Source organism: Pogona vitticeps, chromosome 3, assembly GCF_051106095.1.
Source record: "Pogona vitticeps strain Pit_001003342236 chromosome 3, PviZW2.1, whole genome shotgun sequence".
NCBI lineage: Eukaryota > Metazoa > Chordata > Lepidosauria > Squamata > Agamidae > Pogona > Pogona vitticeps.
The window spans coordinates 93,463,775-93,489,467 of NC_135785.1; the positions used below are offsets into that span (position 1 = coordinate 93,463,775).

The 25,693-nt window shown below is 42.5% G+C and overlaps 1 protein-coding gene across 1 annotated transcript; it reads right to left on the minus strand.

Annotated features, from left to right (window-relative positions):
• Positions 1 to 20,149: 20,149 nt before the first annotated feature.
• FAM241B (family with sequence similarity 241 member B) lies at positions 20,150 to 25,279 on the minus strand. The gene is made up of 3 exons (XM_020808004.3): positions 25,161 to 25,279; positions 21,948 to 22,079; positions 20,150 to 21,741 (listed from the first exon to the last, which is right to left on the minus strand). The coding sequence occupies exons 2-3, from the start codon at positions 22,044 to 22,046 to the stop codon at positions 21,469 to 21,471; spliced, it is 372 nt and encodes a 123-aa protein (XP_020663663.3). The 5' UTR covers positions 22,047 to 22,079; positions 25,161 to 25,279; the 3' UTR covers positions 20,150 to 21,468.
• Between the last annotated feature and the right edge of the window lie 414 nt (positions 25,280 to 25,693).

Sequence of the window (25,693 nt, forward strand, 5' to 3'; positions counted from 1 at the left end):
GCGCAAAGGAGCCTACTGCTGCCTCTGAAGATAGCCACAAATCACAAACCACCACAAACCACCGTTATTCTGGTTTGTGCCGATCTCTGACGGCAAGATCTGAATTGAAATAATATTCTAAGATGGACACTGTAAACTTGTTTCACCAGCTTGACGCATTCTTCAGTATTCAGTTCAAGTTTATTGTATTAGCTAAAAGCTGTCACAATTGTTTAAAATACCGATATGGTCAATTAAAATCATGATAAAAACCACAGACATATAAAATAATAAGAGACCCCTCATATCTGAGAATCTCCCACACAATTGATCACAATGGCTTTCAAAACATTAGCCCGAATGTCTCTGGCCGCTTTTGCGAATAGCGCTGTTCTATACGTAACATATGGGTCACAGTCCAAGAGTAACCTGACCACCTTTATCTGAGGGGTTTTCTCTTGCAGAGCAGCCAAAATGTTACCCAGGAGATTTTCTCGAGGGTTCTGATATAGCTTGAGGCATTGGGTTTTCCCTCAGGCCATATAGGATGAATTGTCTTTCCCCGATTCTGTTGAAAAACAGTTGCCAGTCACTTTGTACAGTGCTTGCATGAGAAGCCTATGGCTGCTATTTGGCTGAGAATAAAGACATACCGATTAGAAGCGCTGGAGAATTGTGCCAAGTAAATTGTGTTTACTTGGCGCAATTAGGCAAAATATCTTGACTGGAGTCAAATTAAGAGCACTTTGACTCTTACTGGATGTGAAAGTTTGCCAGTGTCTAATTCTTTAGATTTTTGTTAACCCTTTGAATACTGGCTCATCTGTTAAGCAATGGGCTCCTTTTCAACATTTCCCACTTGATAGGGTATGTATTTTTTTAGTCTTCTATGGATGAAGCCCTTATATATGAAAGACAGAGTACAACTGATGGAAAACTAATTGTCCAGGTTTTTTCATCCCTATTAAAATTCATTTCATCACAATGAATTAAGAGATGGAATTTCCTGCTACTGTCTGAGGAATTCATCCCCTATGCAACAAGTCTTAGGAAATGTAGATTTTATTTAGCCTCTGGCTGGCTGGGGCCCTCTTGCTGGAGGAAAAAATGACATCATTTGCAAAACCAGTAGCAACAGTGGCAGCGGTGAAGTCCCAAGTCGCTCCACAAATAGTCTTGCAACCACTCATAAATACAGGTAGGAAATTATACTGTCTAACATCTAGACTGACATTGTCTAATAAAAGTCAGGTTTTAATTTGGATAGCCAACAAGCAGAGAGAAAGAGAGAGAGAGAGAGATAAACCTCTAACCTGTGTAACAAATAGCTCTTAGGAGAATTAAACCTGACTAGCTTATTCGCCAGCTCTGTTACTGACATCTAACAAAACTATTGCACAATGGAAGGGGGGGTGGTCTCTTTGGCTTTCAACTTAGTGGAATATTTTCTCTTATAAGAATCTGATACTGCAGTGGTTAGATTTGGCATAAAATAAAGGAACTGAGAGCAGCCCAATCCTGTAAGCTACTATGCTGACACCACAACATGTAGCAGACTTCCAAAACCCAGAGGGTTTGGACAACAACTCCCGTGATGATATAAAAAAGTGTGTTACCAAGTATGCTCCCAGAGAACATGTATGAACTCACACAAGTTTGGAGACACACTCATTAAGGGATCCTTGAAACACAGCAATATTGTGTCTCAACACAGAATGGGCTGACTGTATCACATTCATACAGAGCTATTCATAAGAGGCATTTTATAAAAATTTAAATATTCATCACAATTATATTGTGGGATAGCAATGATCCAACAATTAAGTATATAAACGCATGTGGTGAAATACAGGCTCTCACACACACACACACACACACACACACACACACACACACACACACACACACACACACACAAGAAAGGGGGGTAGACTGGGAAACCACCAAAATGTGGAGAACATATTCCCAAAGGTAGATAGGAACGACTAAGATAATTTCTCCTTAATCTTGTTAGACTGGCTTGAAGCTGAGGAGTGTTGGAATTTCAGCTGGAACAATGTAAGAGAATTCTTGGGCAAGGATTTCAAAAGAGGCCAGATTGACAGAGGTTCCAAGACCAGAAAGCAGGGATTCAAGAGATCAATATAGGCTAGCAGGATTCTCTAGCTAAATCCTGGATTTCAGGGGGTTAAGACAGTGATTTCAGCTCATAAATACTGAAGTCAGCACAGAAAGGATTAGCAGCAGCCTTGAGACACAGCAAGCAGCAATCTTGCATACCTGGCTATGTGTTGGTCCAGGAACACTGGAAATACAATAGGCCACTTCACTTACAAGAAGGAGACAGGCAGATGCTGTATATGAAAATGCAGAACATTCTTAACTCTTGGTAGTCCCAAACCTCCAGACAATCCTTAACATACAAAAACAAAAGGAGATGATCCAATTGATATTGACTCTGCAGGAGGGCTATCCTGGGAGATTACATTCTGGCTGGAGTATTCATGTCTTCTAGACACATTTTTGATCAGCATTGCTTAGAGCTATATTCCTGTCATTTCCTCTTGAAGGGTAGATTTACTTGAGACCAGAGGCTATTTCTTCTCAGCTCCAGTTTTCAGCCTCCAGTTTTCTTCTCCTTGGCTTGACAAGTTTGCCAATTAAATTAATCTATGGAGTGCACATACATGCCTTGGCAAAAATAAGTCTCTTCAAGGGTACTGTACAAATCTGACCAGGAAGTGACATAGGGTTATCTGCTGGCATCTCCACAGCTCTTGATGTTCTGCTAGACCCAATATTCTAGTCAGCTGCCTAGTTGCATCAGAAATGATGACTGGTCATCATGAGGGAACACTGTTCTATTCAGAGGGGGATGGAGCAGGTTCACCCAGCTGTAGCTGCAAGGCACTATGGCCAAAATCCACTAATAGTCCCAACGTAAATACACCTAAAGAAAACATGGGATCAACATTCAGCAATTCACTCAATGAGGCTTCTCTAGTCGGGTCTAGCTATTGAATCTAGGCCTTTAATTGCCAGTGTATAGGTAAGGAAGAGTTATTTAGATGGTCTGTAGACCCCTGGAGCAGTAATGGTACCTGGAATGTCAGTTAACCTACTGTTTTTATGCTTCTTTTCTAATGTTCTTACCAGGTGTTTCTAATGTATGCATTGATACTCAATAACACCACATATTTTCCAACTAAAATCACAAGCTGTTTCATGGAAATGAATGGGATTTTAACAATTATACTGTCATTATGATGTACATTTCCAAGGTCAAATATGTGGCAACGCCAGCAGCTGATATTGGCTTCTCTAATTCAAATGTTCATCCTAGTCGGAAAATAAACTCTCCCCTTTAGATTTCTATGAAGGACATCCTCCTGCTATGTCCCTCCTATTCAAGTGGTCCTCTTTATTCTACCAATATTCTCTTTATTCCACCAAGCCACAGTTCATTCAGCATCCCTTCCCTTCCTCCCCACCACCCCCACCCCCATCTACTAGGCTGTGACTTTGTCAGTGGTGTCAGAAAGCAGCAGCAGCCAACAACAGAGAATGGGAAGAAGGTCTAGGCAGGGCTGTCTCTTCCCACTTCTGGCGGCAGGCTGTGAGCATCCCCTGGGAAACACTGTCACCCCAGAGCCTACTCTAATGGCAGTGACCCTTGGAAGAAAGCTATGTTTGTTGGGGAGCTACTAAGAACCTGGAGTGGTTCTCGGTCACATGCCTGAGACAGGAAGGGGGAAGTGAGGAAGGTGGGAAAAGCTCCCCACTGGCTTTGGTTTGTTGCCAACACTAGACTATCATTGCCTGCCAATTCAAAGCGATATGAATAAACCTCAAACTATGAGGTGGTGTGGTGGACACAGTCAGAGACTAAGACTCTGGTGACGTAGACTGAATTCTCATTCCTCCATGAAATGCACAGGGGAGGGGGGTGGAATTGATAAAACCATTCCTTAAATATATATCTCTTACCTTCAAAGCCCGATGAGGATCACTATAATTCAGTTCTTCTGTGATACTATATGACATGTCAAACTCCTGTGCTGCTTTTCCATTCTCCTTCTCATAATACTATGAAAAACTTCTAAACCCTGGGTTAAACTAATGAGTGTATTGTTATACATGAACTGGAAACTCTGGTTAATTTAAACAAAAGTCTGTTTCAGTAAATAATAATTCAAGTCAAACACAGTGTTTCCTTCCATATGTAACAGTATACTGTGTTTCTATGCATGGTGTGCATACATATGCGTGACTACACACAAAGTCGAAGGAGCTTCAAACTGGATTTGTCTTCAGTTAAAAACCCAGGACATCATTTATGTAACGCACAAAGACAATTACTAGTAAGCAGCTCTTCAACTCCCTCCTCTAATTCAGACAGTCTATTTTAATTGCTTTTTAATCATTTTATCTTTTATTGTATTTTAATTGTATTTTAATTATTGTAAGCCGCCCAGAGACCTTTGGGTAGAGTGGGCAGCATATAAGTTACATACATACATACATACATACATACATACATACATACATACATACATACATACATACATACATACATACATACATACATACATACATACATACATACATAAAACGGACTACAAAAACAGATTTTGTCCATTTACATATACATACTACATATACATATCTTTTCAATGTAAGGCATATTTAAATTAGGTCTTACTGACAGATAAGTATGTATAAAATTTCAGTTTTCATTTATTGGTGGTGTTTTTTAAAAAACCTACTTGGAGTGCCTAACAAAATGTAAGACAAAAGACTTCCAATGCATAGATAAAAACAATGTAAAATAGCATGAAATCCAGAAATAAGCAATTAAAGCAAAAACAAAATACTACATTAAACAAATACACAACAGTCATGTATTAAAATGTGCTTTTTGAAATTTAATGAGAGAGGCAGAGATATAAAACCCCTTTTTGAACAAAGTTGTACAGTGCATGTATTATCTCCTCTGTTATACTCCAACCTGTGGTGAGGTTAGGGTGTTAACCAACATTTCAAAATACACTATACCTTGTTATCAGTAATCTGAGTCTCCAGGTTCAATGACATCAAGCAGAACTGCTTCAAATGAGCCACAGAAACATTTTTGGTTCAGTGGCTGTGATTCTTCTATACACCGCATTGTATATAAATCGCCTTCAAAATATGTTTTGCCAGATTTTGAGTCAAGAGAGAGGAGAAAATTAAGGCTGGAGACTCATGTTAGAGACGCCCTGTTAGGAGAGATTAATGTTGCAGAGAAGTTAATGAGGTTCTCTTGCCATATTTGTAAAATTAGTCTTCAATCAAACCCTGTAATTAAGCCCTGAAAATCAGTCACCAAAGAAAGCTAATCTGTAGAATTCTGGAAGCAAGAGTGTTGTGTTGCTCAAATGTTTTCATCAGTTAAGAATTTGTATCTTCCATCACAGGCTACCCCTAAGGTCTCTTTCTGCCCTAGAAAAGTAAGATTCTTGATTTAAAATATTGGCAGTTTTAAGCTTCATTTGACAGGTTTACTCTTCCAGTATAGTGTTTGCCTATCATTAGAAATTATATGCATGTACTGAAAGACCCTGGAAAGGCTAGACATTTTATTATCACAGAATTATCATAGATCTGTCCTTAAAAGAAACATATGTTATGCTGAAATAGTTTTATTCCAAAGGTGACAGAACATACCAAAAAACCCCTCCCAAAACACTAAAATGTTTTTGCTCCTAATTATCTTCTAATTTTTTTATAACAATAATAATTGTGTGCTGTCAACTCAATTCTGACTTATACCGACCCTTTCCAGGGCTTTTCAAGTAGAGAATACTCAGAAGTGGTTTACCATTCTCTTTTTCTCTCTTTCCTAGGACTGTGCAGCTTGCCTAAGTCTTCCACAGGCTGGCTCTACTTGCAGAAGACATAACGGAGAATTGAACTCCCAACCTCTGACTCTGCAGCCAGATAACTAACTCACTGGGTTATCCAGAGCATCCGATCATCCTTTCCTTAAGGGAGGAAAATGCATTCTATCCAAAGACATGTTTCAAATAGAAGAAGATCACATGCAAAATTGGATGGACTTTAATCAGGCAATTGTCCATACTGGGATTTTCTGAAGGGAAAGAGGATATCCTTAGATTTTCAAAAACAACCACAATGGGAATAAAAATAATTGTAATGGAACAAGTAAGTCTGCAACTCATCCCCAGGCCATGACAGCAGTCCAGTCCTACACATGACTGACAGACATCCCAGTAAATCCAGTACTGGGTTAGGCATTGACTTTCCAATACCCAACCCAGCAGTTCGAAAGCATGTAAAACTATGAGTAGTTAAATAGGGACCACCACGGTGGGAAGGTAATGGTGTTCCATGTCTAGTCACGCTGGCCACGTGACCACGGAAACTGTCTTTGGACAAACACTGGCTCTACGGCTTGGAAACGGGGATGAGCACCGCCCCCTAGAGTCGGACAAGACTGGACTAAATGTCAAGGGGAACATTTACCTTCCAATACCCAACCCCAGTGCTTCACACAAATTGTCTGTTTCGCCACAGAAATATTTCTGTATTTCTTTCCAGTTATTCATTCATTCAAAAATGGCACAATTACAGTGAGGAAGAGATGTCCTCATGACATCAGAGATGCTAGCCTATCAACACTATATTCAGCTTTCTTATTCTTAAAGAGCTGGATCCTGTATAGGAATGGTTATGTCTGGACTGAATTCAGTGAAAGCTCTTCCAGATTGGCCTCCACTTCTATACATCTGTCTTCTCTGTTAGTGTGAGCAGATGTGGTGAGACTGGAAGGATTTGGGCATAACATTGTAGTTTTCTTGTGTGTTCCAGAACTGTGCTGTGCCAAGAAGAAAAAAAATTAATGAAACAGTATTTTGGCCTTTTCAAAGCAGTGTTGATGCTTTGTGAAGCTAAGAACTGCACACAGAAACACTTTCTTTATGGTTAACTTCTTTCTCATTTCCTGTTCTTAACTATGAAAGGTGGCAAATTAAATCCTGCATCCTGCTTGGCAGAGTCTCCCACATGATTCTACCCTTGCTATGCCAACAAATACAAGAACACTGAATTGATCTTTTATACTTTAATAGCCACAACCAGGAATAGTTATACTAAGCAGCAAAGGTGCTACTGACAGCTAAGGGGATACAGGATTGCAGTCTTAGAGCAAAGGGAGGGGTGACATTTACAAACTCACGCACAAAATTGTTCGACAAACATGATATTGCCTCTTTCCTTTTCCCACCATTGCAACTTCACTGAGTTTGGTCACCCAGCCCTCCAATTAAATTTCAAGAGGTCTGAGCAATTCAGATTTGTCCATATTGGGTCATATAATGAACAGACACAACCATGTGGGTCTCTAGGCTTGTATTCTTTCATAAGGATGCTTGGAATTAACTATTTACGTATAAACAGGTAGTCCCATTCCATTTTTTTCCAATGACAAATCTACATTGTTTTATTATTGCAACAGCACTGTTCCTTTCATGTAACTATGATCTTTTTAGTTAGTTTTACAGTTACGGGATGCGGCCTTGCTAAATCCTGAATGAGGATTATCACTTGGTTCATGTGCAGGCTTGTGCTACCTCATGTAACGCACATACCTCCATCTCAGTTACTTTTGAGAAAGGGGGAAAATAATACAGTACTTCCACTATTTAAAAAAAAATCACAACAATAATCTCTGCCCTTAAGGACAAAATAGAGATGGACTTTAGAGCTAAGATGACTTGGAGAATAAATTGTTGAACCATTTCTGTCCTGTTTAGAATGCTGACACAATTTTGGTTAAAATCCAATTGTTTTAGTTATGTTTGATAGCACAGAAGCCATTGAAATAGTGTGATGGTCACACACAAAAAAATCTCTACCATTCAACAACATTACTGGCTGAAAGAGATTTCCAGTAAAGTTTTTTTTTCCTTCCAACACTGGAGGCATTCAAGAGAAAATTGGACAACCGTCTGTCAGATCTGCTTTAATCTGGATTCCTGCCTTGAGCAGGGGACTCAATGGCCTCATAGGCCCCTTCCAACTCAATTATTCTGTGAGTCTAGCATTCCCACCTTCTACAAAATGAAACACACTGAAAGCTGTCGGAAGAGGCACAAAGTCTTTAATTACAAAATCTCCCCTTGCTTGTGATGCCCCCACTATTCCACAGACATAACAGGATTTGACCTTTCCTTTATTCCTACAGGTTCAAAGTGGCTCCTTGATAACTTCAGCTACCTTCAACTTCCGCATCAGACAGTCTCTTGTGGATTCCTTCCTCTTTATCCCTTCCTTTCCCTTCTATCCACACAATGAGTTGCTGAATAAAGAAGCCCGAATAATGCCTTATTCCATTTAGGTCTGCATTCCAGGGAAACCACCATTCCTACCGCTAATATAATTTGTTCTACTGCCCAGCTGGTTTGCCTGTTTGTGCAGCCACACGTTAGCAACTAGTAAGCCAGTGCCATCTAGTGGTGGCAAGCAGGAAAATACAAATTTGCCCATCATTTGTAAAAGGGGGTACAGTATTCATTTCATTGGTCAGTCTCTAGATACTCATTGGGAGACAGTTGCATTTGCAACAAGCTGGGCCATTTTACATCACTCAAGAATCAGCCCCAGCGTGTGGCCTGTTATTTTGTCAGATCAAGGCGAAACAAAAGCAAAACAAACAAAAAATAGGCCATTACAGCCTTGCACCAATAGTTCCCTATTCATTTCAAACGGGGGCATTATAGTCACCTGAAATAACAGAAACTGAGAACAAGAACGGTGGGTGTTAGATTACAGAATACACTACAGATTTGACCTACTGTGAAGTTCTGATCTCAGTAGCATAAATTCTTCCAATTAAATCCACCTTAGGATGTCTGCAGATAGCAGTAACTTTGTTTCCTCTTTGCAGGAACAGCATTTCCTTTCTTAGCAGTGCCTTCATGACCAACTACCTCACAGCAACTTTCTTCATCTCATTTTATACTTGTTCAGAGTATCTCAGATTTTGCATGATTCAAAAGCTACGAATTCATAAATAGTTCATTAACCTTATTTATCTGCTGTCAGTTCTAGGCACAAAAGTATCCTGGACCAGAGTGCACATAATAAAATCATCTGGTCCTTAGCAGGTCTGAAAATTAGGTAAATACAACCTCAGATAAACAACAACACATGACATATTACACATATCATGATTTATTTTACAGCAATATAGCCAAAATGGAGAAGCCATGTGTGAAAAACTGAGCACATCTAATGATTCAAGAGCTTGTAGATCCACCTTTAGCAGCAATAATTTGAAGTAATCGTTTTGTGTGTGTGACTTTATCAGCCTCTCACATTGTTGTGGAGGATTTTTGTCCCACTCTTCTTTACAATGTTGTTTCATTTTACTGAGGTTTGCGGGCATTTGTTTATGCACAGCTCTCTTAAGGTCCTGCCACAACATTTCAATTGGGTTGAGGTCCGTACTTTAACTGGGCCATTGCAACAATTTCCCCCCCCCCTTTCTTTTTTCAGACGTCCTGTTCTAGATTTGCTGGTGTGCTGGGGATCATTGTCCCTTGCATGACCTTATTTCGGCCAAGCTTTAGCTGTTGGACAAATGGCCTCACAATTTAATCTAGAATACTTTGGTATACACAGGGGTTCGTGGTCGACGTAGTGTCTGCAAGGTGCCAAGGTCCTGGGGCTGCAAAACAAGCCCAAATCATCACCTATCCACCACCATGCTTGACAGTTGGTATGAGGTGTTTGGACTGAGTTTGGTTTTCACCAAACATGGCACTGTGTATTATAACTAAAAATCTCCACTTTGGTCTCATCTGTCCAAAGGACATTGTTCCAGAAGTCTTGTGATTTCTCCAGATGCAACTTGGCAAACCTAAGCCAATGCTGCCATGCGCTGATAAGAGAGAAGAGGCTTTCTCCTGGCAACCCTCCCAAGCAAACTATACATGTTCAATTTTTTCTTATTGTTCTGTCATGAGCTTTAACATTTAACATGCTAATTGAGGCCTGTAGAGTCTGAGATACAACTCTTGAGGTTTTTTGTTTTTTGCACTTTCTCCAAGCATTGTACTGTCTGACCTTGGGGTGAATTTGCTTGAACATCCTGTGAGGGTTCGTTTTTTGCCTCCCCATTATTTAAGAGACTCTGGAGACACTCTCATTGCAATAAGAAGGACGATGTGGTAGCCCCTCTCTTCTCCGGTAATCTCCTTCCTCCCGGGGAACCCGTACTTTTTCCCATTTACCGGTCCAAGGGTCCTCTACCCATATCATCTCCCAACCCCCTGGTATTAGGTGTACCTCTCCTTTTATATCTCCCATTCCTGCCTCCACGACGGACCTCCCTCTTTCCTCCTTTTCCGCCAATTCACTCCCCAGCTGTGTGGCCACTGTCATTTTCAACATTTCCCGCTCCAACTCCCAGGTGTCAACTCCCCGCTGTCTAGTCCCGATGGGTGGTGCAAGTGGGTTTGTCTGTGCCTCTTGTTCCTTTTTGAGGGAGGATGACACTCTGGCAAGAGCCTTTACACTCTTGCCTCGCGTCTCACACGTTCACTCCTGGGAAGCTTGGCAACTGTTTTGAATGTTTTCCATTCGTGAATAATCTTCCTCACTGTAGAATGATGGACTGTAAATGAATTGGAAATGGCCTTTTAACTCTTTTCAGATTGATGGACAGCAACAACTGCTTCTCTACAATCATTGCTGATGTCCTCCTTGGCATTGTGTTAGCACACACCTGAATGCTCCAGACCAGCAAACTGCTAAAAATTTCAGCTTTTATAGTGGTGGTCACACTTGTGCTAATGATCAATTACTCAAGGGCATTTGGTTGGCAGCACTTGGCTGCTACTTAACCTCTTAATTCCTAGGCAAAGAGCAAGGGTGTGTTTAGTTTTTCACGCATGGTTTCTCCAATTTGGCTTTAATTTTGCATGACACATTGTAATATGTCATGTGTTGTTATTCATCTGATGTTGCATTTACCTAATTTTCAGGTCAGTTAAGAACCAGATAATTTTTATTATGTTCTGATACGTAAAACCATAGAATTGAAAGAGGATGTACTTTCTTTTTCACATGACTGTGTATCTGTCTCTATCTTTAGCACATCTATATATGCTCTTCAGTCGGAACTGACTTATGGAGACCCTAATTGGGCCAAATGGTACCATGGTGGAATCCCACAATATAACTGCTATGGAGCAGAGCAGAACTTTCCCATTGTTATTGTATGACAGTGGTCTTGAATAACAGAACCTTTTGTACCAACTGCCATCCTACACTCTACTTGTTCAGCTGCTCCAGGAGGCAATCAGGAAACAGAAAGGAATCATCAGGGCAATGTTTCCTTCCCCTGAAATCCCTCCCCAAAGAAAATCATTAATCAGAAGAATCCAGGTTTCTTCATTGCCATGGCCACGTCAAAAAACCAAGTCTGGAGAGTCTGCCACATCCAGAAAAATCTGTAGCTTATTGTATACCATTCTCTTGACAGTGCTCCAGCATTCACTGGGGGCAGGAACTGCAACATTGGGAGGTGTGGCCATACCTCCTGATTTCATACAACTCATGCAGGATTGGTGGGTGAGGTTCTAAAGGTAAAAAGGTAAACATTCCCCTTGACATTTTTAGTCCAGTCGTGTCCGACTCTAAGGGGTGGTGCTCATCCCGTTTTCAAGCCATAGAGCCAGCGCTTGTCGAAAGACAGGTTTTTTTTTTCTGTTGCCACGTGACCAGCGTGACTAGGGAACGCCGTTTTACATTCCCACTGAGGGGGTACCAATTTATCTACTCGCATTTGCAGGCTTTCAAACTGCTAGGTTGGTGAGGAGCTGAGACAAAGTGACGGGAGCTCACTCCGTCGCGTGGATTCGATCTTATGACTGGTGGTCTTCTGACCCTGCAGCACACAAAGGCTTCTGTGGTTTAGCCCACAGCGCCACCACGTCCCCACGGGACAAAAAAAAACTGTTTCCTACTCTTATAATGTTGCCTCTTTCAATGCCACAGGCATGATGGCTTCTTATAGCAGGACATGCAATGCTCTCTGGCTCCACACAGCTATCTAAACTGAACATTAAATCTATCTCTTCTTGAAGAGATTCTACTCTTGTGGAGCACTCTTACTTCTAAGGTTCCTCAGCCGCTGAGGATCACAGTTGCTGAGGAACCTACTATCAGATTTTATTTAGTTAGAATTAATTAATCCATTCTTAAAATATCCTTGAGACAGATGCTCTCTTGAACCTCTTATCATCTATGTCACATAGTTTCAGGTCTAAGCTTCAAAGCCTTAGACTGATGGCTGGTTTGCACATACACACTTTTTGTTTTATAGATTAAGTCTTCACACACACACACACACACACAAAGGCTACAACCTGGGATATGTGGATTTTGACCTATCAATGTTTTCAGATCAAGGACATGTGTGATGTATTTAAGATCTCTCGTTACAGGACCAGGTGTTTTGGCAAAGTCCTTTATACAGCGGTTAGACTTCCCATTGCTCTGTTTACATTCAGCCCTTTTAATGTCTATCACTTTAATGAGAGTAGCAGAGAAAATTTTGTAACTGTCTTCGGGAAAGCTATGTAAACGGACAGAATTTATTGCAGGATTAATGAAGAGGGAAAGGAAAAAGAGAGGAAGGGGGCAACATGAGCAGCCAGGTGCAGACAAAGCACAGAAACAAAATAAGACATGTAGAGAGCTGCTAGAAAAGATGTTTTGTCAGGTGACTAAGAGTGAAGCATGTTGTACACAGCTCAGCGTTTTAAAATTTTACATACTGTACAATGTTTTTTTTTAAAAAATCTCTAATTCTTGTCTTCTTGCATTAATGTTACGTAGTGGCTTAATAGAAGACATCCTGCTGGCTTGGATGAAAGACTTCTACAGTCCAGCATACTCTTCACTGATTGGCCAGGTGGGTACCTAGGAGAAACCCACAAGCAAGACATTCATACTCTTCAGCAACTAAGGGCTTGTGTACATGGCTCTTTTGGAATGGGCTGGGATGGGCTAAAGAGAATTGTTTAGGACAAAGAGAGGTGGGTTATGCCATTTGGTGAGATACTTGCACTCAAACGGCATAGCAGAGCTTAAGCAATTAATTCCATTTGATCTGTCACCTTCCAGTGAGAATTTCCAGTATCATGAAGTGCCTCAATAAGAGATCTGCTTCTGATATTTAAGGAGTGTTTTTACCAGTTCCACTCCCCCCAGTGAGTTTCCATGGCCAAGTGAGGTCTCAAACCCTATTCTCTAGAGTGCTAGTCCATCACTCTATCCACTACACCACATTGGGAATCATTTCCTACATTAGACCCATAATCCTAGAATCATAGAATAATGAAGTTGGAAGTAGCCTATGAAGTCACTGATGGTCCCTGCTCAACACAGGAATACAAATCAATGGATATCTTGCAGATGGTTGTCAAAATTTCTCTTGAATGCCTCCCATGTTGGAGCACTCACCACCCCTCGAGGAAATTGGTTCCATTGCTGTACTGCTCTGACAGTTCAGAGGTTTTTCCTGATATACAACCGAAATCTGGCTCCACTAACTTGAGCCCATTGTTGCATGTCCCACACTCAAGAAGAGATCCTGCCCCTCCTGTGTATGACAGCCTTCCAAGTATTTGAAGTGCTATCTTATGTCCCCTCTGTCTTCTTTTCTCAACGCTAAACAGGTACAGTTCTTTTAGTCTTTCCTCATAGGGGTGAAAAGATTCCACCATATTTCCCCCACTGTTGCCGCGTTGCACTGGCTACCTATTTGCTTCCACATTGATTTCAAGGTGTTGACAGATACAAAGCCCTAAACAGTTTAGGCCCTTGATACCTGGCAGAGCGCCTTCTTCCGCCTAGTTCTGCCTGTATCACCCATTCTAGTCATGCCAGGCGGCTGAGGGGCCTAACGCCGAGAGAGATCCGAAAGGAAAAAACTAAAAATCGGGCCTTCTCAGCAGTGGCCCCTCATCTCTGGAACAACTTACCTGTAGAGATCCGTCAGGCCCCCTCACTGAGGGCCTTCAAGACCAAACTGAAGACATGGCTTTACAGGCAGGCCTTGTCTACAGCCATCACCTAGCCTCTCTCTCTCTTTTCTTGTTTTTCCATCTTGGATTCTGTTGTTAATTTGCGTCTTATTCTTATTACCTATTCATAGTTTATTTTTTCTGTTTTGTGTAAACTGCCCAGAGTAGACACATCCTAGATGGGTGGTATATAAGTTTAATTAATTAATTAATTGTTTAATTAATTAATTGTTTAATTAATTGTTTAATTAATTAATTGTTTAAATAAATAAATAAATAAATAAATAAATAAATAAATAAATAAATAAATAAATAAATAAATAAATAAATGGGGCTTGGTTTCCAGCTCCTGATCATCCTTGTTGCCCTCCTCTGAACTTGTTCCAGTTTGTCGGCATCCTTCTTGAAGTGCAGTGTCCAGAACTGGACACTGTACTCAGGATGAGGCCTAACCAGCGCTGAACAAAGGAGAACTAGTACCTCACAGGATTTGGGGACTACACTTCTGCTAATCCAGCCTAAAATAGCATTTGCTTACATCATTAAAAAGACAATATTTAAAAGCTAAAAATAGTAAGTAAATGAATGTTTAAAACAATTAAACAAGTATTATATTAAAATGGTAGCAAAAATCAATACTAAAACACATTTAAAACAACAGAGCACAAAAATCCACGTATGAATTATCTTAGAACTGCAGAGCTGCAAGGGACCTTACAGATCATTGAGTCCAGCCCTCGCCAAAGAGGCAGTGGGGAATCAAACTCCCAACTTCTGGCTCCTCAGCCAGAGACGTAAACCACTGAGGTGTCCAGCAATTCATGGAGATAAGAACACTGATCTCCCTTGCAAGGCTGGAATAAGGGTTACTGTACTATAGCACATGTAGGATACTTTATGTAAATGCTCAGTACTGCTAAGCTCTTTCCATCTTCCAACATTTATTTTGCTACACTGATGCCTAAAGTATGGGAAGGAAAGGCATTTTAGAACAAGAAAAGAGATCCCTAATTTTCTTAAGAGACCTTTAAGAAAAACTTCTAGTTGCCTTCACTTCCATATGGGGAATTATACTCACATTTGTTGTTTTTTACGAATTCCTTAACAAAAACAAAAATATATTATTTGCTACTAGAGAAGATACCATGTGCCCAAGAACACAAGAATAAGGCGAACCAGCATCCACCAAATTATACACATTTGGTCAGAACACAACATGAAAGAAAATGTCTACTCCATCCATCTCCTCCATCCCTATTATGTCTAGTGAAACAAACTACAATATGTCACCCCTCCTCTTCCTTAGTTTCTTTTATTAAGGATGGGAAAATTCTCGATGCAATTACCTAAGGTAACACATTTTGTTTTACTCCTTCTAAAGGGTGGGAAGGGAAAGGGTGGGGTAAGGATGTGGCAGGCATTCCATGTGTATCTGCTCCCACCTTTTAACAACCATATTGCTAAGAACTGCAATTTTAATTTTAAAAGCATTGCCTTTCCTGTCTTAACATTAGTGCAGCGACCACTGTTGTAATTTAAACATAAACACACACACACACACACATGCACACCAGGGACACCCTCCCAGCCACAATACGGTCTTCATGTCACCTGTGAAAACATGCCGAGAGACTCTCACATCCTGGTTTTCCAAGCCCAACACTTCATCTGGACTCACAAAGCCATGTTTAATCAATATAGAGGCTCAAGTGTAAACACGCACTCAGGCCAGCCGCCCAATTGGAAGTGACACTTTCAACCGGCCTTGGCAGAATCATTTGCCCCCGACCCCACCCTCTCCCCAAGTCTCTTGAACTTCTATGATGATGCTCTCTTTGAGTCCCACGTGTACAAAGCTGACCTGAGCGCTTCCCTCCCTCCCCAGGCCTTGCTTTGTGTGGCTGACGGCCTGCATGTCTTCTCTCTGCAATTCTTCTTCTTCATTTTTTCTAATTGCAAGCCCTCCCCTCCCTCCTCCCAGGTCTGAATGGCCTATTAGGAAACCCCCTTTGTGATGTAATTGGATTTCTCCCCTTGTTAGTTTGCAATGAAAATGTCATCTAGACGGAGGGAGGCGCCCATTCATCTCGAATTAAATTCAGTCATTTCTTCAGTGAGCTGTGAACTATTCATGCCTCTGCAGCAAGCAGCTGCAACCCAGAAGTGCCTTTGACAATACCCCAGGCTCAGTTCCCTCTTTGTCAAACTAACACACGCTCACCTGGTCCCCGCCCCCCCATGGCTGACCACCAACACGGATCAGGCACAAAACAGCACATAGTGCTGAATGTTCAACTTCAGCATCCCCAGATTGTTCAGATACATGAATGCCAAGGACTTGGCTGGCTGAACTTGAAGTCCCCTCGTGAAACCGAGGCTGGGCCTAGCTGAGTGAGCCACTGTGGCAAGCACTGTTGAGCAACTCTCAGAAGTGGACTGGAACAGCCAGGTAAGTGTGCAAGTTGCCACTGAATGTTTGCCACAATGTCCTAGAGTAGTTTCCAGCCTTGAGTCCCCAGGTGTTCTTGGGACTAGAACTCCCAGATATCCTGACCAGCACCACTATGTAATTAAGGCTTCTGGGAGTTTTAGTCCAAGACGATCAGAGAAACGAAGAGTAGCAGCACTCTGTGGCATTTTTAAAAACATATTAGTTCAGTTAGTTACTTCACTATTCCATCTTTCCTGGGGATGATCTCTGTGGCTCTGCTTCTCACTTCTCATAACAACCCAATGAGGGACATTAGACTGAGAGTTGGCCAAGGAATCTGGAACTGCAATATCAAGTGCTGTTTCCAGTTTTTTTTTTCTTTTTAAGATGTCTCTTCCCCATCACTCTCACACAAATTCCTTGAAGAAATGAAAGCTGATTTAAACACAACAGCCCAAAGGAAGAAAGAGTTGGAAAGCCACTTCTTCCATGAGATGCTTCATAAAGCAAAAAGCAACTTTAAAGCGCCTCCAGAAATTGCCTCAATACCTTCACGCACCACTGTACAAGAAATCCTGCATGTTGCCAGCACAAACATGGAAGCAGCAGACTTCTATTGAAGTACTAGCCAGTAAGCCATAAGGGTCTTGAAATGGCATGCAAGTCCAGTTCATATTCTGAAAAGTCTCCCATACACACAGACAAATTAAGCCACGGGAGCAGGATGTTCAAACGGCTCTGAAAGCTGCCCACAGACCTTTGGGTAGAGTGGGCAGCATATAAGTTAAATAAATAAATAAAATAAAAACTGTGACTGCAGAATGGGAGAACAGCCAACCAAGGAAACCTGGTAGTCATCCAAACATTACTGAGCTCCAGTTCTCAGCACCCAGCACAATGACATGGTGCAGTGCAATAGTGGCTGACCAACACCCGGACGTTCCTTACACTTTTGAGTTACAGCCTTCCGCTTCCCAGTTGCCAGACATGCAACTTGCACTTTACAACATTTTCTGTGCTGTCTGGCACAGAAGCCACAGAGGAGAGTCAATGAGGATGGCCAGGTGGGATCCTCCCAGAAGATCAGCTGGAGATGACCCATTCTGAGCTGGATGCCAAAACTTGGGACCAAATCCACTTAAGCAATGTCATTCGCTGCCTTTATGCCATTGCTTGCTGCATTGAGCATCTGTAAAGCCGAGCCATGAATAGCATGTGCTTAAACATACTGTGGACAGGGTCAGCTACAATCCCAAGTGCATTGTGAACCTTGATGTGTTTACCGTCAGATGTCTTTTTGTTTTGTAACTCTGAGGCTAAATCCAGCCTTTGGACAAATGTTGTTTGGCCTGTTAGTTGATACACCAGAGAAGCCTCAGAGACAGGAAAGGATACATAGCCTTGTTAAAGGAACTTATTTAAATATTTAAATCGTTCAGAGGAGGGGAGTAGGACTTTGGCTCACCACCTGCCATTCCAAATATCCTTGTGGTGTGAAACATGCCTCGATCTTCAGTCCAAGAAGCCATGCTCCTGATTCAAACTGCCATGAGAACATCCTTATTTAGGGGATTAGGCTCAAAGATTCAGACACCCACAGCAGAACACCCTCTTTGTCCTTTTTATTGCCAGGAGCACCACCCCCTTAGAAAATGCAAGAACAAGTTGCTAAATGGATTAATGCTGTCACTTGAACTCACAATAGTGTCTCCCAGCACTGAGGGACCACCTCTTACAGGGTTCTCTCTGAAATTCAAGGATGCAAATCAATAAATGCCATGCAACAAAACTACCCAGGGAGACGCCCCTGATCCTTATGGCCGATTTTCCTCCCATTTTATTCATGAGCAACCTAACCAGTGAACCGGTTGCTCACAAAATATCTGCTACAGCAATACTGATTTTACAGCAAGGGTGGGGAAACTTCCACTTCCACGTGTTTTATAGACTTCACCTCCACAAAGCCCAAGGCTAAAGCCAGGGGTTATGGAACTCGTAGTCCATGGCATTAGAAGCCAAAGGTTCCCCATCCATTTTCACAGGGTCGCCCTAGAGGTTGCTGCAGACACATTTCACAACCTGCTTACACTGATCAACCCATCTGTGTGGATAGCCCTTAAACTGCATTTAAACATAATACTGTAGCTCATCTTCAGGCTTGTTTCTCAAGATCTAGTGAGGGCTTTAGGAGTGCCTCATGCAGAAGGATATCACAAAGCCAATGTAGATTTCATCAGTGCCTTCGGTGGGAGGCCTCTTGGAGCACTCTATTCAGGAAAAAACCACTCTAATAATGATTTAATTGTCTCTCCAGATGGAGCAGTGGGAGAGAAAATCATGATCTTTACTTACACATCATCATTCCCACAGCCTTGCCCGAGGACCATGCCGTGTACTATACAAAGTCCATGTGGGAGTAAGAACCGTTTCCTGAGAAGCTCAAGCTTTTTGAATGCACTTTTTTCTAGAGATGTGTGGCTACAGAAAATCTGGCAAGAGGGACTTGCACGCAAGTTATTGTATTTCATATCACACCCTTCTCTCAAGGCAAGAACTTAAGGTGGCTCAAAAACGGATCAATAAAAAAATCCCAAGTTATAATACTGTGTCAGCTGTACTTCCTCTTCCATAACTTACCTTAGGCTGACAGAGGTCCCTGTATCAGATGTGTTTGACTTTTTTATTTTGAACAACAGAGCAAAGCGTGCTGCCCCTATCACCATGAATACCAGTCTTCTAGACAGCCCCCTTCACTTGCAACATGGAAAGGTTGGCTGCTGCTCAAGAATTACATACTTAATACCTCTTGGTGAGCAGATATTTGCGGTCATCAACAAGTCACCACTGTTTGCTCACAGGTGTGCATGGCGTGCTCACGGTAAGTGATGTGTGTACACGTGCGAGCGCACCACACCCACCTGCAAGCACACCACGCCCACCATGCGTGCATGTGGGAGGGGGGCAGGAGATCTGTCTCCATAGCCTGGTCCTGCAAAGCCCTCAGACCAGCACCGGGCCATGGACCGGGGGTTGGAGACCCCTGATTTAAATCACATCCATGCACTTGAAGCCTGCCTGCAAGCCTTTTGCCATGAGCACAGCAGACAAGCAAACCTCAGGAGCCAAATTCCAACTGCAGATCCTCTTTCAAAGCCCTCATTCTCCCCCAGCCCACCTGTTTTCCTCCCTACATGGGATACACTTTCAATTGGGATCAGTCGTTTCCCAAAGTAACCAGTGGGTAGTGGGACTCTGGAGGAGTTTGTGAAACTATCTAAATTAAGTTGCCACTGATATTTCTTATGAGAGTATATGAGGGGGGATATTATTTCACACCCCTGCCTACTCAGATGTGTCTCTTTTTCACTGTCATTCCCATCCTGGAGACTACTGGCCAAAACCTTTTCGAAAAACAAGATGAGGTCTTCCTGTTTACATCAGCTTTCAAGAGGCAAAGTTGTGGCCTTTTCTTGTTGTGGCCTTTTCTTTTTGGGGGCAATTTCTATGCCTACACACACGTTAACGGTCCAGCCATCCTCTGTGTCATATGTCAACAGGTTTATTTTTTTCTTTTGGTTTTCAATCATGCTGCAGGTTGTCCTATATTCAAAGGCTAAAATGTGAAATAAAATACACAGGTAGCTCTGCTTAGTATGCAATGTTCATTATTACCCACAAGATCAAAGAAAGAAAGAAGGAAAATAGGCTACAAACTGTTTGGAAAGAGAAAGAACACAGATAGTAAGAAACAGTTTGTAAACAGAGTTGGGGAGGCAGTTAGAAAAAAAATCCCTTCTTTGAATTCTATTCTTTTCGGAGGCAGCCTTTGCCGAATGTGGAACACCGCTTTCACTGAGTTACACAGAGATAAAGAAAATTACAGTCATACTGTTCATGATTTTGTAATAGAAGTGAAGCCCATTTTATATCTTCACTGAAGAAGGCTCCCCCGCTGCTACATACAGACCACCACATACAAAGTATGTGAGGGAACAGGATGGTTCATGCTTAAAGTAGCCCCTATCAGAGCACCCAAGGAAACACCATGGAATCACACTCACACAGAGACACTGTTTGCAAGAACTGCAGCCACTCACGTGAGGACAGGACAAACATCAACTCCCACATGGAGGCGGCCATCCTCAAAATTGTTTTCCTTCCAAACACCAGTTAGATACAAGCTCAGCAGCCACCTGGGTTGGTACTCCCAGGGCAGAGCGGGTTGGGCTGGAAGTAAGAACTGGCTCAGTGTAGTTATAACATCTAGAGCTAGACATCCTCCGTCTGGAGATAAGAATATGGTTCTGTGACAGATTTGATTTAGAGAGCTGGGTTGTCAAATTAATTTTCAAATACCTGCCCTTTTCAAAAGAGATCTGAGCAGAGATTTCCAAACTATCACCCCTGCCCTCCTTTCAAGCATTCCTTTGCCAACTCAACTAGTATGCGGGCAACTTCCCAGACCACTACCAAGAGCTGCCAAATCATAATACTGCTTTTTTTTATATAGCCTAGGTTGAAATACATTCCCCTTTATGTTTCTGTTTACCTTTCAAGAAGATGTGCCTAATGTACTTGCAACTCTCAAAGCAAAGAAATCAAAGCTTCATCCAACCACCTGCCACATCTAGCGCACCCTGAGCAACACGGCAGAATGAACCTAACACTCCTGATACAGTGCCACAGATAAAGACAGCCTGTTCTCAAGCTTCAGCAGAGGGAAACTGAAATGGAAGAAAATTATGTCCTTATGAATTCACAATCCACACTGTTTGTTTCTGTTGTCTATGAATTCAATTCACAAAAAAAATTCTCAGTAAGGAACGTACATGAATAAGCAGACACACATACACACTGTGGGCATGTGGACCCATATTTCTCTCTCTCTCTCTAACACACATCCGATGAGAAATTCTGGCTCTCTCCACCAGGCAGCAGTCATCGCCTGTACAGAAGTCCTTGTCATCGCTGGCTTAAGTGGGAAACAACATAGATGAGTCCCACCAAGAGTAGGCCACGCACGCCCACCATCATGAGGAGGAACAGCAACAAGATGGACATCACTGGCTCCACCACCTGGTTGCCAAGGTTCCAGGTAGGGAATCCCATGTTCACCAATTGTTGATTGATGTCTGAGAACGGTGAGCGTTCCCCTGGTCTTGCCCCCTGGTGTTGCTGCTGGTGGTGATGTTGTTGTGGGGCAGGGCCTGCATTAGTCATTGTGTTGAAAAAACCCTGTGGAGGAAGCCCAGAGAGAAAGAAGTGAATTTGTGGAACTGTACCTCAAATGGCATTTATACACACCCTGTAAACCACATTAAACAACTGAAAGCCTTTTCATATTTCCATCATCATCAGGCAATTTAGAAATAGTAAATTCTTTCAAGTTTCTCACATTATTCTAAACAACTGCAAAACACAACAGATCCACCTTCTCTCACCGGCTGAGCAGCATTTTCCCTGTTCCTGTTCTGGGTGTTCTGTCTCACTCGAGGATCATCATCTTGTACAATGTCACCGTTTGCCAAAATCCGCACCATCCTTAGAGCTCTAGAGTGTTTGCCTGACTACACCTGTAATGTACAGAAGAAAAGGTTTAACAAGGTCAGCTGGGCTCTGGGGAAAAGGTCCAGGCAGGGCAAGCTGGCATAGGTCAACCTCCATAGATGACACTTTTATTCTGTGTTGCTCCAGAACGGATGACTCTCTTGTTCCATAATTACAATGGCTAGTGCAGAACTTATAGTGACCCTAATAGGGCTTTCAAGGTAAGTAAGCTATTTAAAGAGTGGTTCTACCAGTTCCATACCCCCTAGTCAGTTTCCCATGACTGAGCAGGGATCTGAACCCAGACCATCACTCTATCCACTACACAACAATTGGTATCTTATGACCTGTTACCAAGAACCAAAAAGAAAGAACTTTTTTGATCACTTCAGAAAAATCACAAAACAGTCCAGGCGTAGGGGAAGGTGCTTTACACATTGTATTTGAGAACTATAGGTGTCAGTCACAATGCAACACTCCAATTAGGTATAGTCTTGGTAGTCAGGACAGGGCTTTACAATGTGAATCATGTACTTTAAAAATGTATTCCAAAACTGAGAACACAAGATGAAAAGGGAAAGGGAGACAAGAGAACTCAGGCGTAAGTTCTTAATGTTAGAAGTGCATATCACTGAGACGGCCTGTTAACTAGAACACTGTATCTGATAATAGGTGTTTGGTGCCACCAATATGCTGATGACATCTCTTCTTTTCATCTAAGCTTCAGAGGAAGTTGTTTTGGTTTTAAATCAGTACTTGGAGTCAATAATGGAATGAATGAGGATGAACAAGTTGAAACTTAACCCAAGTAAGACAGAGGTGCTCCTGCTCCACCAATAGGTGGATCTGAGATTCAATATGCACTGGATGAGGTTACACTCCTGAAAAATTAGGCTCATAGCTCGGGTGGGCTCCTGGATTCACCTCTGAGCTTGGGTGCTCAGATGTCAACACTGGCCAGGAATATATTTGTGGGGCACGATACAATGCAGATTTCCACTCCCTTGCTCCTCATTGTAACAGTTTTTTCCTAATTCTATTTCCCATTTTTTCATTTTAACTGCATTTTAGTAACACAATGAATTCAATTTTATTTCAATGTTTGTGATTTTATTACATTTTAATTTTTTATTGTTTTTAAATTGTTTCAGTCAGTTCATAAGGTGCCTTGGGTCCCAGATTTAAGAGAAACATGACATTAAAAAAGTACAAAAATACTACAAGAATTTGCTACCACTTCTTTGTTCTACAAAGATTATTAAGCTTCAGTCTCATAAACACTTACATGCAGGTAAGCCCTACGGCACTCAATGGGACTGAGCCTGTATAGGCATTTAACATATACAGATTATAGCACTGATACTTTGTTATACTGATACAAGAACTACTGTATTGCCATTCTTCTAATGACTGGTTATTCAAATTAAAAAGATAAAATCTACAAAAACAACCACACCGCTGTCAGATGAGCTACTGAAAGCCCGTGTTCTTTTGGCACAATCCTTTGACAGCCAAGTGACATTTTTGTAAATGTGCCCCACTCTCCTTTAGCAAGACAACTAGACAGAATGCAGACTCGTGGCTCCATATATACCATAGGTAAAAAGCTATCATGAAAATAAACTTCAGTATTACTAGTTTAAAAGTCATGCAGCTGATAACTATCGTTGAACGGTTAAATGTTAATCATGATTTTTTAAAAATTCATTACGATTGCATAAAAATATCAAAGATGCACTCTTTTTTTAAAAAAAAGATAATGTATATACAGTATGTGCTACAACAAGCAGCATTTTACTCAAGACAACCCCTCCTGATCCGGGATTTCTCACAACTTAAACATGAAATCTGTAACTAGGAAAAGAAGGTATGTGTTACTACAGAGGCCGTCCTTGCATCATACAGTGTCCCACCATAAGGAAGATGGGCAAGGCTTGCTCGACCCTTAAGTTACACAGAGGCCGATGCCTCAAGCAGCAGGTGCTCCAGGGAGGCCTGCAACAAGTCGCTGGGATGACAAAGCTCTGGTCACGAGGCAGCCTGTCCTGACCGGCACCTCGTAATCTAGTTTGGTGTCAGGCACTATCCTACCGGCATGGCCAACCTTACCATCACTTCCTTGATTTCTACAGGTGGAATGAGAGGAGAGTGCACTGTACCACTGCATCCTTCACCCTAGCCAGAAAATTATCTCAGACCAATCCTAGATTGGGGGGGGGGGGGGGGGGAGAGAGACACCAAAAAGACACTTGGGAATATCTCTTAGTGCAGAAGTGAAATGCATATCCAGTTCCTCTAATAATCACCAGGTAGCTTCTCAAAATGCAAATTATTATGCAATCAAACAAGAACAAAACTCCCAGCTCACATCCCACCTAGAGGATATAAACTGCCTTTAAGATAAAACTGCTCTCTCCTGGTCTTAGCTCTTTCTGTTTTCAACAGTGTGACCTTCCTTGAAGCATAAATGGGGATCGTGTGACCCTCCAGTTGTTGCTGGATTGTAACTCCCAACCGTTGATTACCACCGGCTCTCCTGGCAACGTGCAATGGGGAGCTGCAGTCCCAGGCCGGCTGCCCACCTCTGCCTTACAAAGTAAGAGCCGTGATGCAATGAAAGGGGCAGCCTTCTGAGCATGCACGACACCCTGTTTTAAAAGTATTCCGCGCCACCACATTTATACTGCTTGGGAGTTGAGGCTCCAGGGAGGCGAAGAGCGGGTGCAATACAGGATGCACAGCCCTTGACCCCGGGAATGGCACGACGTGTAGCCTAGAAACCTGGGAACTTGAGCAGGAAGAGCTGGCTGGGGCAGAACAAGAGAGAAAGTGCACTCTGCACATGGTCGAGGCTGTGTGATCAGCTCCCTTTATATCCCCGGGCTGACCTCGCTTAAGAGGAATCGCCCACTCTTCCAGCTGCCTCTGGTTTAAATCAAGTAATAAATCCTGCCTGCGGTTCTCCCACCGGATCACTTGCTCGCCCGGTGCTCCCTTTTGAAGCGATCTGGTTGACCTAATTTTAAGCTTGGCTCCTAATGTCGAAAAGCACCACAAAGGCCAAGGAGGGAGAAATTCTCTGCGGGGGGGGGGAGAAATCCTCTCACCTCCTTCTTTACCCCTGAGATCTCTTCTGCTGACGTCGAGGTTCTTTCTTCCTCCGACTGCCGTTCTAAAAACTACAGCTTGGCAGCTTCCGGCGAGTGTCATTTCCGGAAGTGACGCATGGCACACCGATAACGAGGGTAGGCGCGGGGCTGGCGGGGGAGAGGCCAAGCGAGTGATCCTGCTGGCTAGAGCGTTTGTGGGACGTGCGCAGCTCCCTCTTCAGGCGCCACGTTGAACTTCAGCTTGCCCGGCGCTCGGGGGAGGAGCGGGCAGGTTTGGGAACAGCCCTGGGAGAGGAGAGGAAATCTCCACGCGCCTATCAATAGGGAGAGGCAGCCTGCGGGATGACTCCGTGAGAGAAGTGGCGAGTTCGATTCCCACTGTGCCTCCTTTGCAGGAGAGCCGGCCTGTGGTGGCCCTGGTCATTTTACTTGGTTGTTTTGCCAGCCTCTTTTTTTTTCTACCCACCCACCCACAAAAGCAACAACACATGCTATGGGGCACCAGGTTGTTGAAACGTGGGGAATCCCAC

What these genes read in the sequence shown, in the direction of transcription:
- FAM241B (XM_020808004.3), bottom strand. Translation starts at nt 22,046, where the DNA reads ATGGTGCGGATTTTGGCAAACGGTGACATTGTACAAGATGATGATCCT. An exon ending in GGGAAAATGCTGCTCAGCCG is followed by an intron (nt 21,742 to 21,947) that starts GTGAGAGAAGGT and finishes CTTCCTCCACAG; the next exon opens with GGTTTTTTCAACACAATGAC.